Genomic DNA, 17,319 nt, shown 5'->3' on the forward strand with positions numbered 1-17,319 from the left:
TTCCAGAGCGCCATACTGCTATTCTTAGAGAATAGTGATTACCCTTTTAAAGTTTAATAGAAGTAGATAAGAGGAAAAAACCCACACCCTTCATTTAATTTATACACATCTCTCCACTGAGGAAAACAGTGTGAAATGTGAATGAGAGGAAAAAAAGAAAGAATGTTTGCAGTAACCACATTTTTCCCCAGTGTCAGTATACTCACACTGCAGGATGACATATAGATGTGATGGGAAGCATAATTCTTTGTACACCACAGTAGGTACACTGTGGGCGGATGGTAACACAAGGCTACTGAGTCAAGAACTGCTTCTTCGAAAGTGATCACTGTTCCTTCTCAAACTGTTTATGGCCTCTGACCACCAGGTTTTCAGCAAAACTTTTTGGTCTAGCGCTTCAAGACGACTGTAATTTGAAGCAAATACTGTGGTGATTTCTAGGAACAGTAATCTCTAATTTCTACTCCTACTGTTAGGACAGCTGAGTGCAGTGCATACATACTCTTTTATCAAGCATCTGTGGTGGCACAGTCCCCCCATTCATTTTGGAACTGGCTGTTGATTTTTTTTTTAACTTTTTTTAAAATTTTTGCTTTTTTAAAGAATTGTGTGTAGTATGGTAAGGTGTTTGTGAAAAGTATAAGGACTTCTCTCATTTTGCAAAGTAGAAAAATAAAAGGGCTGCAGAAAGGGAATACATGTTGGAGTTCTGAGCCATTTAATTCTGTAATTTCTGGAAGAGTGGAAATGTGAAGAACATCATGTAAAAATACCACTGCGGCCTTTAATAACTTTTTAAATCCAAAGGTCATTTAATCTTTCTGTAAAGAAACAAACAACAATCTTGTGAGGTTTTATGGCAATAGTTTTCAAGAACAAAACTTAAGGGAAATGTATTACTTTTACATTTCTAGATTGGTACTTTCTTATTTGCATCTGTATGTGGAAATGCATGTGCTCATGTTTTGCTCCAATATTCCCTTCTGATATCTTGGAGAACTTTAGTCCATGAATCACAGCCTGAAAAACTCTATGCTAAAGCAGAAATGAGCCTAACTGAAGTATAACACACTATCTCACTACCTGCAGACATTTGGCATTCTCTTACTTGGTATTTTTACTGGAACCCTCACATTCATGCATTCCTGTGTTGCATTCTACCTGGCCTTGTGAGAAAGCACTGAACCACTTCAGATTTGGGCTACGTTTCCGACCTTGCCTAATAATCTGTGAAGACCTTGAGCAAATATTTTAATCAACCTATGCCTCAGTTTTCTTACTGTAGAATGAAATTGTGAGGCTAAATCATTCGGAACATTTCACTTTTTTTTTTTCTTTCTTTTTTTTTTTTTCTGTGAGGTAGGAGGATTCAAATGTTCTTTGTGCTATTTTCAGTCTTTTGAGGAACATTCTTAATATTCTTCTAGTAATGAGGACGTAACTTGCATGTCTTCTGGAATTGATGAGTACATGTAGCTCTCCTGAAAGAACAGCCATTTGTGAAATGGCTATTCTCCATTTAGTCTGGAGATTCACAAGTCTTCTGAAAACTTTCAAGGTTAATCAGTCTAGGTTATTTTATGAGGTACTGGTTTAGAAGAATTTACACTGCAGTTTGATCACTCTCTCTTCAGATGTTCTTGTCAAGCCATATTCAAAATATGATACTTTTTATCCCACTGTTAAATTAAATGTATCTGTTTATATACTACACTACAGTATATAATGCATATTTACTACTATTTAAAAGTAGCATTTAAACTCTTCTTAACAACTGTATCTGTAGTGCACACATAGATTGGATTGCCCATTTAATTTAAGATTAGAGATCTTTTAAGGAAAAGATATGAAGTCTTCTCTCTGGAGAAGAATCAAACACAATTATCAAATCTAAAATCATTCTTAAAGCATATTTGAAAGTTGTAGCCAGCACATTCAAGGAATGCTCTTACTACACATTACGATGAAGGACGATAATGAGAAACCCATCCTATGCTTTTCATTGTTTGGTCAATACCTGCTTTTCTGAGATCTAGTCAAACAATTGACAGTATATAGGGAGCACCTGAGAAAAGTTGTGGCTGCTTCGGATTTGGTTAATACTTGAAGAATCTCCAGCTGTAGCAGTATTAAAGGAAATGCATCCAGATTGGCTAAACAAAAATCCAGCCCTTTAGTGTATGGTAACATAATATATGAAAGTCTCTGCCCTGATAGTTTATTAGCAGAATCTTACGTTTTTGTTAATAAGAAGTAGGATTGGTATATTGAAACTGTGCCTTTTGCTTAAAACTGAACTGATTATTCTGGCTCAATGGAGAAAAATCAGAGGCAAAATGAGTTCCGGGTTTCTCTTTTCATGCAAGAAAGAGAATAGGTTTTGGCCAAACTTTTAGATGGGGTAGCAGAATTTACTTCAGATCTCTATGGCCTCATTGTTAAGACTGTTTTCAGACTGATAACCTAAAGATTAGCTTTTCACTAAAGGAATGAATGGAATATCTATTAAATTTTTCATTTTATTTTCTGTATCAGCATCTTAAAATGTTTTCACGATCTCAGTAATCCAATATTAAAGAGAATAGTATATTGAAGAGAATAATATTAAAGACAAAGTGAAATGCTACCATGTGAGGTAGTGTCCTCCACTTTTTTCAAGCAATCATTTGGTCTTTCCTATGAGCAGTAATACCTTATAACATTCAGAACAGCTCAGATTCTTGAACATCTGCAGGATTCCTAGTATACATTTCTATTATTCCTAATGCAGCCCAGGTTTCCAAAGAAATATTCTATGTAATTACTATCATGACGAACATACTATGGAATGATAGTTCTTAGTTTGTTTTAAGCTATTTAGTACTTCTAAAATTGCAGCACGTGAAGATGGTGGCCATGAAATCATAATGCGTTTTTTAAAGGTTTAAAGCCCCCAGAAAATTAACAACACAAAAACATTGTCCTTTTATTTTCCTGCCTCATCCCCTAAATCCTCTGTTTTGACATGTCTTTAATCTTCCATGCCTGTCTCCCACTTCACAGCTCGGCAGCAGCAAGTATGGGTGTGCATGCATTTGTACCTGACAACAAAAGAAGGAGATGTAGTGATCGTGGATGACAAATGGATCAGACCTGCTAGGTGAACTAACGCTGTATGATTTGACTTGGACCTGAAGAAAAGGAGATTGGTATGGGGAGGAAAGAGAAGCAGAAGAGGAAAGAGTCAGAACCCATGCTAACCCTTCAAAGGCATGGGTTCTTTTTCGTAAAACTTTGCCATTATTATTAATTTTGCAAAACGTTCTTGTGCACTCAAAACAATTTAAGTATCACAGAACCTATTAAAAAAAATTAGTCAGGACTAAATAAACGCAGGCTTTGTCAAAGCGTAGATAAAAAGCTTCTTCAGAGTAGGGAGAAGATCCATAGCACAACTGTGCGAGACCGTAGTAGGAAAAATCAGAAAGGGTCTGACAGGTAAGTAGGAAAGTAGGTAAAATCATGAAGTACGTAATGGTGTGTAATGAGGTAACGTGCAAATACAGGCTCTGGTGCTGGGGCGGCTGGAGGCGTCGGTTTTGGCCTGGGCATCAGTCACACAAGATGGAGAACTGCTGCACTACCTTGACCCCCAGACACCCGTCGGCCTGTGTCTTGCCCTGTTTCCCAGACAGGGGTTATCGCCACACGGCATCAGCCTGACAAAGCTCTTTACAAACTTATTTTGGCTTAAAACACCGAGATTTCGTGCAGCTACCCTGTAAAACACCCCAGCTCTTGGCCCATCGCGGGCGCGGTGCCTGCTGGGAAGTGTAGTCCCTGACCGCCGCGGGCGGCCGCCCGCGGCGGTCAGGGACTACACTTCCCAGCAGGCACCGCGCCAGAGGCGGGGCGCGGGCGGGCGGCCGTGGCGCGGCGGCCCAATGAGCGCGGGCGATGGTGGGAGGTGAGCGCCGGGGTGGGCAGGCCGCCTCAGGGCTCCTCGCAGTGCGGGAATTTCGGACGGGGCGGAAGGAGCGGCGGCCGGGCCTGGGCGCGCAGGAGGTATTTGAAGCCGGCGTCTGCTTTTGGGGTGTAGGTTTTTTTTAGGAGGCGAGTTTTGGGGAGCTTTTTCGTCTCCCCTTCGGCCTGCGGTACATCCCCGGCCCCTCTGGCAGGTTGCGGCCGGGTTTTCCCGCTTCCCTCCTACGGAGGCTGGTGGTACCGCCGGGGCTCGCTCGGCCCCTGTTTCTCCCTCTCGTCTGCCACCGGGGGTAGGGAAGACACCGAGAGAATGGGGGCAGGTGGGTAAGAGGTCCCTCAGTTTCACCCCTGTGGGTCTGCTGCACCCCACTTCCCCCGCCTTCATGGGCTGTTGGCTCTAAAGCTGCCTTTGGTGGCAGCAGCCGAAGTTGCTTTCCTTCGAATTTGGTTTGGTTTTTTGGGGTTTTTTTTAGCACTGAGGCGAGGTGGGGGAGGCAGAGTAAAAGCTATACTCAGTGCCACTTAGAGGTTTGTCACCATCAGGAGCGTCATGGTGTGGCTAACAAGCAGAGTATCACCTTGGTTGGGAGGCATTCCTGAGTTTTGCTTTAGAGTAAACATATTTTTCTTTTTTTTTTTCTTTTTTCTTTTTTTTTTTTTTTTACTTACAAACCTATAAATCACAAATAAAAATCTGCAATTTTAGGATCAGGAGAGGCCTGTTTCGTAAGAACTGAGCTAAACTTGTTTCTGTCAGCGGTTGTGGTTTTTTTTTTTGCTTCCTATTTCTTGCCATTTGCCTTCTGTTTAAGACATGCAATTGGAGGCAGGGTGAACCCTGTTGTTTTCTTTGGTTTTCAATTTGTGCTTAAGGCTTTTATTAATTTTATTAATTCATAGGGAATCCATGAGCCCTTTTTATCATTAGGAAAAATATAAAAGCTGTTGTGAAGCCTCCTGTAACTATTAGTGTGTCAAAAGACTTGTGCCTTCCTCTGTAGGAAAAAGCTGTCCACTTAATGCTTAGGGATAATCCCCGAATGAGGTAGGATTCCTAATGAATTTCGGAGTTGTTGGTTTCTGTACAGTATGCTGAACTATCAAGAAGCCTTTAAGTCAAATGTCTAGCTCACATGGATAGGTACTTGCTGTTCGTTTGGTGGTGAGGTGATTTGGAGTAACAGATGATTTGGCACCTTATAAAGCTTACTGTGTTCTTCATTGCAATAGCTATCTTAGTGATGCTCAGGATTTTCAGGAAAACCTTAAACACTGTTCAAAAGAAGAAAACATATTCTTGAAAAGGCAATTTAAAATTAGTTAGCAACACAGTAATTCCTCTTGTAAATGACTGTTTCCCATCTCTGAACAAGCTGCATTCTGAAATTTTAAAAAGTCATCTCAGTGTGTTTAAAAAAAAAAAAAAAAAAAAAGACAAAAAAGTATTCAGTTTGCCCAGTGTGGTGCTATTGTGATGAAATGCTTCTCATTAATTGTGGTCCACCAATGGACAGTTATTCATTTTGTCTAAAAAGACGTTTTGTTATTTCTTGGGAAAAGAACCCTAGCGCCTCTTCCTCCATAAGTACCGTTATTTGTCAGATGTCTAAATTGCCAGGAAATGAGATTATAGCAGTACTCAAAAATGTAGCACAATGATAGGTCAGTCACAGAATGTCCAACTTATGCAAGAAAGTCTTTGTTCATGATCTACCTCACTTGGTGTTACAAGTCACTGATACTTCAGGTGCCTTTTTTTTTTGGTGGTCCCTCCTATGAAACAGTTCTGCAGTATTCAAAAGTCTTAAAGTGTCATGTTCTTTCCCTCCCACTCTTTGAGCAAAACCTTTTTTTTTGTTTTTTTGCTTGTCTTTATTTCCATTTGTGCAGGCAGACTTAGATGTCTTGCTGTGACTGATGAACAGTATTAATGACACATAGATTTCAGGTCTTGCTGGGATTACCTATTCATGAAGAGGAGCACAGGTTGCCTGCGTGCCTTTTCTGTGTTGAGAATGAAAATAGGTCTTACTGAGATAAACAACCATAAAAATGACAATTTTCAGAGAATAAAAGAAGAGGATCAGAAAGAAACCAGTCTGACTTGCCACACAGCAGAAATACTTCCTTCAAAATAAATTTGATTTATATTAATTTCGGAGTTTTATTCAGAATGGATGCCAACAAAAATTGAGAAGAGGCTATTTGTATTTATTCTAAGAGTTCAAGTATCCTTAGAGTAGCAACCATTGCAGACAACATTTGTAAACATAACAGCACTAATAGCACTATTGATGCAAAATTGTCTGCATATCTCAAGTACAGTGTATTCAGTTTCTTCCAAGATGTTTTATTAGGGCGAAGCAGGAGAAATAGCCTTTGTAGTACTAAGAGGCTTTTGGAGAGAGTTTAGACAAATAGACTTCTGTTATTCATACTTGTTAATAGCAAAATCTTTGTTTTGAGCATATTGTAGCCACATAAAATGCTGCTATTCACAATAATGCACCTTGAAAATTGTTCTTGTCAGATACCTTGGCTAAGTAGGGTCAGGTCTGTTTGCAACTCGAATGATAGTATAGTACTTTACATTTATGGCACTCTCTCCAAGGACTTCAGCATAGTTGCAGGCACTAATGAATTAAGCTTCACAGTACCTGTGGGATAGAAAATATTTCCATTTACTGATAGAAAGAGGTAAGGATGCAGGAAAGTTAAAGGTGGTTTTTTTGTGTGTGTGCATGTGGATTTTTAAAGGTGATTTTAGGGAGAAGTAGATGACTTTATTCCAGTTGTGCAGTGTACAGCAGGCAGCTCTACATCATGTTTGCTTGTTCATAAGTTTCCTGACAAACCTCTCGTGTTTGCTGTATTGTGAGTTAAAAAGCACATAGAATGATAGAATTTTCACTAAAATGCCATTATCTTTTTTCATTATTTTTGTCTTTTTTTTCTCAGTTCTGTATTTTCATGTAGAAAATTTTTGCAGTCTCCAGGTGTTTTTAGTTTCAGTCAACAGAAGATCCTTGAATGGATTTATATAAATAAATGTGAAAGCATGTGCAGCCATTGCTTAAATATTTCCATGGATAACAGCTTTTTTGCAAAAGAGTAAGTGCTTAGTATTGTGCATGCTGCCCATTGAAAGCGATCAGTGTTTGGCACCTATGGCCTACTGATAGTTTGACCAACTTGTAAGTAGGCACAGTGCCATCTTAACAGATGGATATGAATATAGACAGCCAAGAAACCATGTATGTGTATCTAGTGTATTTGTTAAGGGCAGGGTTCCCAGCTGGGGATGTTCAAACTTATGTCCATTTTGAATTTTTGCTTTTATGGATAAAGGGAAATTGTCATAATTTATTTTTTTTTACCTAAATACCTTCAGGGATACAATTATTGACCACGTTACAGAAAAAAGGGAAGGGGAAAAAAAAAAAAAGAGAGAAACACCAGCTCCTTCTTTAATACTCTTGAGAAGCTATTTTAGGTAAATTTAATTCCCTTTTAAGCGAGGCTGCTATCAAGAGAGTCACTGTGAATGTCAAAGATGTGAAGTGTTATCAATAGTTTTATTTCACTGGCTTGCTAGCTTTCTTGAAAAAGAAGCTGCAAATTTTTCTTCTACTGGGCAGGAGTCTGTCCAGCATTCAGGCACCTAAGTGCATCTGTCCAGGCATCACTGGAATTATTTGTAGTAACTCAGAGGTTAAGGGATGCAATCCTTCAAGCCTTCTTCATGTCTCTTATATTGTTCTTAGCTTGAGGACAGTATGCTTATTTTGTATATGTTTTTGTACCCTTTAGATGACAGTGGGTGTGATCGTAGAATCATAGAATCGTCAAGGTTGGAAAAGACCCTTGAGATCATCGAGTCCAACCGTTAACCTAATGCTGCCAAGTCCATCACTATACCATGTCCTCGAGCACCACATCTATCCGTCCTTTAAATACCTCCAGGGATGGAGACTCAACCACCTCCCTGGGTAGCCTGTTCCAATGCTTGACCACCCTTTCAGTGAAGAAGTTTTTCCTGATGTCTAACCTAAACCCCTCCTGGCACAGCTTGAGGCCATTTCCTCTCATCCTATCACTCGTTACTAGGGAGAAGAGACCAACCCCCACCTCGCTACAGCCTCCTTTCAGGTAGTTGTGGAGAGCAATAAGGTCTCCCCTCAGCCTCCTCTTCTCCAGGCTAAACAACCCCAGTTCCCTCAGCCGCTCCTCATCAGACTTGTGCTCTAGACCCTTCACCAACTTCGTTGCCCTCCTTTGGACACGCTCCTGTACCTCGATGTCCTTCTTGTAGTGAGGGGCCCTGAACACAGTATTCGAGGTGCAGCCTCACCAGTGCTGAGTACAGGGGGACGATCACTTCCCTAGTCCTGCTGGCCACTCTATTTCTGATACAAGCCAGGATGCTATTGGCCTTCTTGGCCACCTGGGCACACTGCCAGCTCATATTCAGCTTGCTGTCAGCCAACACCCCCAGGTCCTTTCCCTCCAGCCAGCTCTCCAGCCACTCCTCCCCAAGCCTGTAGCGTTGCGTGGGGTTGTTGTGACCCAAGTGCAGGACCCAGCACTGAGCCTTGTTGAACCTTGTACAGTTGGCCTCAGCCCATCGATTCAGCCTGTCTGGGTCCCTCTGTAGGGCCTTCCTACCCTCCAGCAGATCAACACTCCCGCCCAACTTGGTGTCATCTGCAAACTTACAAACATCTGCAAAATCTTGTCCCACATCTGAGTCATTAGGCAACGCTGCTGATTTTTGTGCTTTCTTTTTCTCTTTATATGAGTCAGTCCTGAGGCTCCAGGCTTCTGGTTTATTTTCCCATTACCACTTCTAATGGTTTCAGTCTGTCCTTTGTTTTAATCCTTTTCCTGATCTGGGTGTCCTGAGAAGCTGCTTAAAGGTCTGCTGTGATCTCAACACATAGCCATTCCTACCACACTCTGTTCCTTCTGGCGCTTTTACACTGTTATGTTCTCATTGGTATGGTCTTAGCTGAGCTAATTTTTTTCCTGTGGAAAATCTGGATGAAAAACCTTCCTCTAAGATAGTACAGTATGTATCACCTTGAAGACTGAAAAAAAAAAAATGTGAAGAAGTGTAAAGAGAGGAGTTTCTTGAAGACAGGCTATGGGTAAAGCTGTGGGTAAAGTTAGTCTTAAAATTTGAGTGTAAAATGTCAAAACTGTATCTTGATTATAGGGACGAATGTTTCTGTATAGAAGTAAGTGGAAATATGGGAAAGTAATGCAGAATTAAAACATCCTGTTTTGTGGTAATGAGGAAGCTTGTGCAATGTAGGTATTGATAAATACCAGTGTCTTCCTGTGATGTGGGTATTTCATAATACTGTTTTGTTGACGTTATTTGTTTAATCACAGTAGGTGTTCAGATGTGGTTCTATGACACAAAGATAATTCTCAGATTAATAAGGACCCTGAAAAAGAAGAACTTTTCTTTGGCATGGAATCATACACGTTCTCTTCTGCATTTATTCCTGTATTGAATGACTGTGGTGTCTGCAGACTGCTTGGTGCCAGAGTCCAATACTCTCTGACCAGGTTCTTTTAGATCTTCCACATATGGGGGGCATAATATTTAATATAAAATTTACTTATTTGAAGATAGTTGATGCTATACGGGATATCCGAGTTAGGAGAGTGATACAAAATATACTGAAAACAATACAAATGTAAGTTACACTTGGCAAAATACAGCAATTGCAATACACAGTTCAGTCACAATACTATCGCAATATTAAGGTATCTTAATACACAATTCAGGAAGTTTCCGAATAGCAAAATATCCTTTTCCCATTAGTCTAGCTACTAAATACAATAACCCTAAGGCAAATGCAGTTACTTAATACCGGTTTTCCTCTTTTTGTTCTAATGTTCCGCTAGGACTTTTTTTAATTTCCCAAATATTATTACTGAAATAATTTCCTCATATTATTACTGAGGACTTGGACTATATGACACTTCTTCAATAAGCAGATTTCACTCCAGGAAAACTGATGAGCTTTATTTCATTAGTTTACTTTTTCCTGAGTTTAGACCTGTGGTTGGTTGTGATTGATTGAGTATGATAGATTCTGAGCTTTTTCTAGCATGTATTATACAAGGTCTTCTAATAGGTTTCTTTTCTGAAGATTTTTGCTGTCAAATTTTTTTGTGATTCCTGGAAAAATTAGTTGTTTTTCACTTTAGAATTCATGCCAATGAAACTACTTGCTGTATTTCTTTTGAAGTATCTTTGTAGTAACAAATTAAAACTTAAACAATCCATACTTTTTCATGCTTCTAACAGATTTCTACATAGAATAAGTCTGGTCAGAATGTAACCTATGCTTCCTCCCCCCCCCCCCGCTTCCTCTTCCTCCAGGGAAAATGCCATATAAGAAGACGACTGCTGGAAAAAGAGTCCCTGCCAAAAGGAAACTTGCTGAAGTGTTTGCTCTGGGGGAGGTTTTGGCGGATACATCAAGAAAAGAATGGAAATTAGGTGTTCCTATAGGGCAAGGAGGCTTTGGACGCCTATACCTTGGTAAGTGTAGTTACCTTTGACAATGCTTTAAAGTGGAGGGTGAGATGTTTATCCTTATTTAAAGCAATCAAAAATTGACCTTAAGTTAGAAGTGCAGTGTCTTCAAGTGATTTTTTTACTAGAACCTTAGCTTGCTTCATGGTGTTGGAAAAAAATAACAGGAGTGGACAAATGGTCATTGAAAGCACTGTGGTTGTATGAGATTCTGGTGGTAGTTCATTCATTTTTTTAAAACCAAAATCTTTATTACTTTTTAGCAGTGAAAGGATAGTTTAGTATTTATTTAAATTTGATTTTTGGTCTGGCTGAAAGAAGGGATTTTTGCATAAGTGTGCTTATATCACAAATTCCGAACTGAAACTGTCTAAGCATATTCTACAGAGGCTACTGATCAGCCAGTATTTTGGCTGGTTTTGACTTTGGTGCTGCTTTTGACTTTTTCATTGCCTTGTGAACTTCTGACATAAGTCTCATACTTTTTTATGTAACCAATGCTCAAAACAAATTGAAATCTTGGACTTTACAGTTTAAAGCATCAGCGCAGATCTTGTTTTGCAATGCTGTTTATTGAATTCAAGGAAAATTTCTTTTAGTAGGTAGTATTCCATACTTAGTATCTCTATTATTTGAACAGATGAACAGATAAGAGAGGTCTTGAGGATACTTCAGGAAATTAAAAAAACTTGATTGCCCCTAGTAATTTTCCAAACAGTTTTGAAGGAATGAAAGTTAATGTGATCATGATAATAAGGTTTTCTTTTAATGTGCATTTATGGTCTTCCTTGTCTTGGTGAAAAAGTTGCACTGAATTCATTCTGAGTTGAAAAAAAAATTAATAATCCATCCTTCTTTCAAAATGAACAGACTGCAGCATAAGTGGACTAAGAAGAAAAACAGGACCAGTGGGTGGCTTCTTGCCAGAGAAGCTTTCTGCTACTTACTCAGCCTTGCTTAATGAGCTACTAAATTTACTGAGACTGGGGTTCCAGCTCACTCAGATTGTGTAGTTCTTTGTGTTAAGAATTACTGCTTTGTTCAAGCCCTCTGTTTGCTTCCCCATCATTTGCACAAAGCTGTGCCCCTGACTGTTCCTGTACATCATTCTTGCCTAACTTGACGACCTTCATAGCTTTATCTCCTTTGTCACAAATATCAACAGCTTAGTAGCAACAGAAAGTCAGTTTTGGATATGTGACGTGGCAAAATAGTAGAGAGAATGTGTTTTTCATATTTATGTCCACAACTGTGTATGTTCATCATAGTCCTAGAAAAGGAAAGAAATGCTATGGACTAGGAAAAAGTTACTGAATAATAAGAAAGAACTCCTTTGTTTAGTAAACTGTCTGTTCTCCTCAAACAGAAGGGAGAAAGCAAGACCATATCCATATAAAGTAGTCTTGCCATATAGAGTAGTTCCCTTACCTAAGTCTAAGGTACTGATACATATTCACATCAGTACTTAATTGCTCTGTCATTTGTTTGTCTATACTGCATAGCAAATAAGTGTATGTTTTGTGACAGTTTCCTACTACTAATAAATGCTTCCTTTTTAACAGCTGATGTTAATTCTTCAAAGTCAGTTGGCAGTGATGCACCTTATGTTGCAAAAGTGGTAAGAGAGCATTTGAATCTTTACTTCACAACTTGAAAATGTTTGTTCTAGAATAGCACGTGTAATTTAAAACATCTTCTGACTGAAAATAATACAATTGCATAGTGCTGTTTAAAATAAAAGTAAGTGTGATCTAGAGGAATGCTGCTGAGAATTGGGACTCCTATGTATGAGGGTGGATCATCAGTGGAGCTGAAAAAGGTTCATGAAATAGATCAGATTCTGTTTCACTTTCTGCTTCCTGTAAACAGCCCAAATATCAAAAAATGAATGAAATCTGGCTAGCTTTTGGAGAATTTCTGTGATTCAACAGTGAGTCTCTGTGAACTGTTGCTCACCACTGGATGTTGGTAAGCTGACAGATGGCTTGGGAGTAGAAACAGCAAAACTTTGATTCCCGAGGTCCCCACAGATATAAAGTACTTTAAATGTTTTATCATAAAACACATATGTATTCTAATTTCTATTGAATTAAAATGACATTGACACATAATTTTTTTAACCTAATGATTAGAGAGAAGAAAAAGCATTGTTGATATTTCATTTTTAGCTCGTTGTAGCAAATCAGCAAATCCTTTTTATTAGTTGAAATTTTCTTATGTTTTTAATCTTAAAATAAATAAGATTTATTTAACTTGATTTGACTATAATATTCTCTTCCTAAGGTATAGAGTCCATTTTTCTTAAATTTGCTACATTATTTTTTTATAGATCCTACTACTATATATGATTCCCTGGTAAAGTCTTGGTAAAAAAACTGGGAATATGGGAATAGGCATAGTGGATCCAGACTGTTCATTGTCTTGGTTGTACTTCTGGTCCTGTGACAAAAGCAAATACCAGAAAACTGCCCAAGAACTTCACAATGTAAAAAATTAGTTCTTCAGCACAGTTCAGAACTGCAATGTTTTAATCTTTTATTTATTAAACTGTATGGCAATACTGAAATGCTGTACTGCAATAGCTGGCCACTTATGTAAATATGTTAATACTTTTGACATTTGTTACTGAAACTAAAAGATCAGGTTAATTTAGAATAAAATACATTTTACTTAGTATGTGCCTTTAATCTTGATATTTATATCTGCTGACTACAGGGAAATTCTAGAGTACTGGTTATGATGCTGTTCAGACACCCCAAGATACTGTTGGTGATGACCCTTTTTCCAAAACATTGTCACTTGCTGAAAAAAGTACTGCTTACAATGCAAATGTCAAACTACCACACTTCCCACATCAGCGTACTGCCACCGCCTTAGGTGTTTGTGGGCAGGAATTCCATGTAGACCAGGAGCCCCAACCTGCAGCTGTTGCACGGTGGCAGCCTGCTTTTGCATGCTCAACCTGTGCCACCGAGGGCAGGGGCTGTCCATTATTCAGGAGCTGTGGCCTGTTGTAGAGGCAGGCAGCAGGCATTCAAGTTATCAGCAGTGGCTTGCTTATGAGAGGCATTGGCTCCTAATTACTGGCTCCTGCCGAGTTTGGACTGATCAGGAAGCAGAGCTCCATTTAACTTTCATGGGAGAATCCAGTTTGACTTGCTTGGAAGATCGTCAGATATGCATTATTTTATGCTCTGCGTAATTGCTATGCTCCTCTTTCCCTGAGGTTGAAACCTGTCCATCTGCTTCTCTTCTCCTCCACTTTGGACTCTGAATATAAGAAGAGTTGTCATAACTTTTGGGTTGCTTTTAATGCTAGATTCACTTTGTTGCAGCAATTTGTAAATACCCCCATTGCTAATCTCACAGATGACTACTCACTTTTAATTTGTCTTTTATAATTTTGTCTTTATGGCAATAAAGAGTAGCCCCAGTCTTTGTGCTGCCCTCACAAATGACCCATAACGCATTCTGCCTCTACAGTCTAGTATAACACAACTACGGATAAGGGCCTATTTTCTGATGCCTGGGTGATTCCTAGTTGATCCATCAGCTGAAGCAAAGTGGTTAACAGCTTTGAACAATTATTAGTGTTCAGCAAAATATGTGCTTCTATAGTAATGTTCTTCAAATTAAGCTATTAAAGCAGGATGGAAATTGGCTTAGTCTTTGACATAGCCTCATAGCATTGATGTCTGAGCAATATGAAATGGATCACAGTTTTTATTAAAAAAATAAATGCTTTTTAACATGTGGACCTTTCAGATGACATTGTTCAGGAGCGGATGCAGAGTTTAATAACACTTTGTTAAATTGCTGACTGAAAAAAGATCAGAATTCTTAAAATACTACTTGAAGAAATTTGTTGGGTTTCGACATGTACTCCATAATCTCTTTCATTATGATATCTTTTCTAATTAGACTTTAATTTCAGTTTTGCAAATTGTGTTTAGAATGACCCTGGGCATAAAGTTGTAGAAATTTGTGTTTGAAGTGTTTCTGGTTTTAGCGTATTGTAAGATGACGAGTATGGCAAATATTGGACATCATTACATGAGCCTTTTTAACATAGCGTATGCATTTATTTATCTGTATGTACAATTACTGGTATTATGGGGAAACAGCTTCGTAGTCAACATGAAGATCTGTTTTATGGTTAAATCATTTATCCATCCCCTCAAGTATGAAAAGATACCAGATTTTCAGCATTTGGTCTGGCTAGAGAAAGAGATATCTTTCTTCAGCACGGAGACATAATTTTTTGTCGAATAATTTATTTAAAGATAAATATTTTAAGAAGTTTTAACACCTACAGTTTTTCGCTGTATTTTAGTAAGAAAATAACATTCATCAAACCTATGTAAATGGAATCAAAAGAATATGTATAATTTATATTCTAATTAAGTTAGAGTATTAATGGATTATGCTACACAGAAACAAGTGAATAGGTCAAGTAACGTTTGTTCGAGATAACTGCAGTATAAGAATTCAGCTGTTTAAGCCTTCTCCTCTGTATATATAATCTCTGTATCACTAATTTGTTGTCCATAGTGGATAAATAAACTAATTGAAAGTAAATATGCATGTACCAAAGTTTATGTGCATTGCTCAGTTGGTCTAGCTGGTGTTTTTGTTTTTTTTTTTTTCCTTGTTCATGGCTTAAGTGTGAATGTTGGTCCCACAAGGAGGGGCCAGAAAACTGTTGTCTTGGCTCCATTGTTTATCAGGGCAATGCTGCTGGAGAAAGTGGGGTGGAGATAGGCGGTAGCTTTGTAATCCAGTGTCCGGGACGAGGAGTGGTGCCTAAGCTGGTGTCTACCCTCAGTCTGACTGGTCTTGCTACTCTGAGCCAATACGTCAGGTGCCCACTAAAGCCCATGTTTGTCAGTGTGTTTGATCTCTTTACATTGCTTTGTTTATGTCAGACAGCAGTAAACCTCTATTAGCTGGGTGGTACGGTCTGGCCTTTAGCAATTTTCTGGATTTAGAAGTTACAATTAAAACCATTTAAGATTGATGTTATATATCCTGGAACTTTTGCTAAAATTGTGTGATTGTATTCTTTCTGGGTTTCTTTGCCAGTAATCACGTACTTCTTTTTGGTTAGATTTTTAAGTGTAGGATATTCCAAAACAGGTATTTTCACTGAAATAGAATGAGTTTGGACATATATGAGTAACTAGACTAAAGTAAATTGCTTAAGCTTATCTTGAAATCAATCGCTTAAAAATCGCAAGAGTTGAAATCACTTTTTTCTTTTCTGCGCTAAGTTCTGGAAATGTAGAGTCAAGGTACTTGCCCATTTGCAATTCTTGCAGTATTTCAAAGCTTTGGTGTTTTCAAACCTATTTCTGTCTTGCACTTTATTTGTAATGCGTGGTTACCAGAGATTTGTCCCTAGAAAATGGAACTGAAACACCTTATGTTAGCTTAAATACAAGGTAGACTCTGAAGTCAAAATAGATGTAGTTCTTATAATTTAATAGAAATTGTGAAGTCCTCTGTAACTTTTATCTTGATCAGCTAATGTATGAAAGGAACAAAATACCATATGTTCAGCAAGAACTTAACTTTTTGTTAAGATTTTTCCATCAAATCATTTCAGGTGTTATTTTAGGCTCGCTAATGGCTATTGCAACTGATGCAATCCAGCTTTAATCTGGAAAATCTGAGGTTATGCTGTTTAATGTTCTCTGCTAACATTTTGCTGCCAATTATTGGTGGTAATTCTGTATATTTAAGTTAATTTGTTATTCTTTAATCTTTTGTTATGGGCAATGATTCTTTGATATCCTTAATGTTAAGCAATCTATAATTAAAACAACTTTTTAGAGCCAACCTTCTTTTATTAAAAGAACATGTTCTATTGAATTTATCAGCGCTGGGTAGAGCATTTGAGGGAGAATATGCTGTTATAGGGTGAATGTTGCATTTTGTGAGCTTTTAATAATTACTAGGCACTAACACAACAGTTTTTAACTAATTTTGAATTGTCTTAAAGGAACCCAGCCAGAATGGACCTCTTTTTACTGAGTTAAAGTTCTACATGCGAGCTGCTAAGCCAGATGAAAGTAAGCAGTCTATTAAAATGTTTTTAATGAACTACAAGCATTTAGGAAAATAGAGCCTACAGGAGTAAGGTCGAACTTGAAAAGAATCTTTTCAGGTCATTTTAAAAATTATTTTTAAATTATTGAAATCTAATTCAGACATATAGTAAAATTAGGGTTTTTGGTAGGATGTTCTTTATAGTTGTGTTGATGGTATTGTCTACATAGAAACTTTAGTTGCATCTCTGTCCTTCTGCATCATTAACTTTCCAGTATACTTTGCATACAAGTTTCCATGAAATAAGCAGCTCACGTGTATGCAGAAACTGTAAGTGATGTGAGTACTCCCTTTTTGTGAAAATCTCTCCTGATGCGAATTCATGAACTTACCTTTATTTGTATTTTCAGTTCAGAAGTGGACTAAGTCCCATAAACTGAAATATTTAGGTGTACCAAGATATTGGGGTTCTGGCTTGCATGAAAAAAATGGAAACAGGTGAATATATCTTTTGTTGGCATATACTGGGATTTATTTCATCCACAACCACTATCCCTTTTAACCTAGTTTACTTTGTAAGATGTATTTTCCACCTATCTTCATGTTGTTAATTTCTGCTACAAAGTTTCATGTTCATAACAGGGTGTGTTTAGGGAATAGATGAATAGATACATTGTATCTGTACTCTGTTACTGGTATTTGTGTTTATTACATTCTTAGTGATTTAGTTTTCAGTTGTCTCAAACATTGCTGTA

At 38.1% G+C, this 17,319-nt stretch overlaps 1 protein-coding gene across 3 annotated transcripts in view; it reads left to right on the forward strand.

The window, feature by feature from the left end:
• The first annotated feature begins 3,941 nt into the window (after window positions 1–3,941).
• VRK1 (VRK serine/threonine kinase 1) overlaps window positions 3,942–17,319 on the forward strand; it is a 36,335-nt gene continuing 22,957 nt past the window's right edge. Inside the window, exons 1-5 of one of the 3 annotated variants that reach the window (XM_087746987.1) lie at window positions 3,942–4,044; window positions 10,361–10,522; window positions 12,079–12,134; window positions 16,518–16,587; window positions 16,975–17,062. In XM_087746987.1, coding sequence (XP_087603113.1) covers window positions 10,366–10,522; window positions 12,079–12,134; window positions 16,518–16,587; window positions 16,975–17,062 — 371 coding nt within the window. In that variant the 5' untranslated portion in view covers window positions 3,942–4,044; window positions 10,361–10,365. Of the gene's footprint in view, window positions 4,045–4,066; window positions 4,284–10,360; window positions 10,523–12,078; window positions 12,135–16,517; window positions 16,588–16,974; window positions 17,063–17,319 lie in introns of those variants that run through there. The other 2 variants (XM_087746989.1, XM_087746986.1) reach the window with 2 other exon arrangements.

Source organism: Nipponia nippon, unplaced genomic scaffold (genome assembly GCF_047370975.1).
Source record: "Nipponia nippon isolate SJK-2023a ecotype South Korea unplaced genomic scaffold, ASM4737097v1 scaffold_11, whole genome shotgun sequence".
Lineage (NCBI taxonomy): Eukaryota > Metazoa > Chordata > Aves > Pelecaniformes > Threskiornithidae > Nipponia > Nipponia nippon.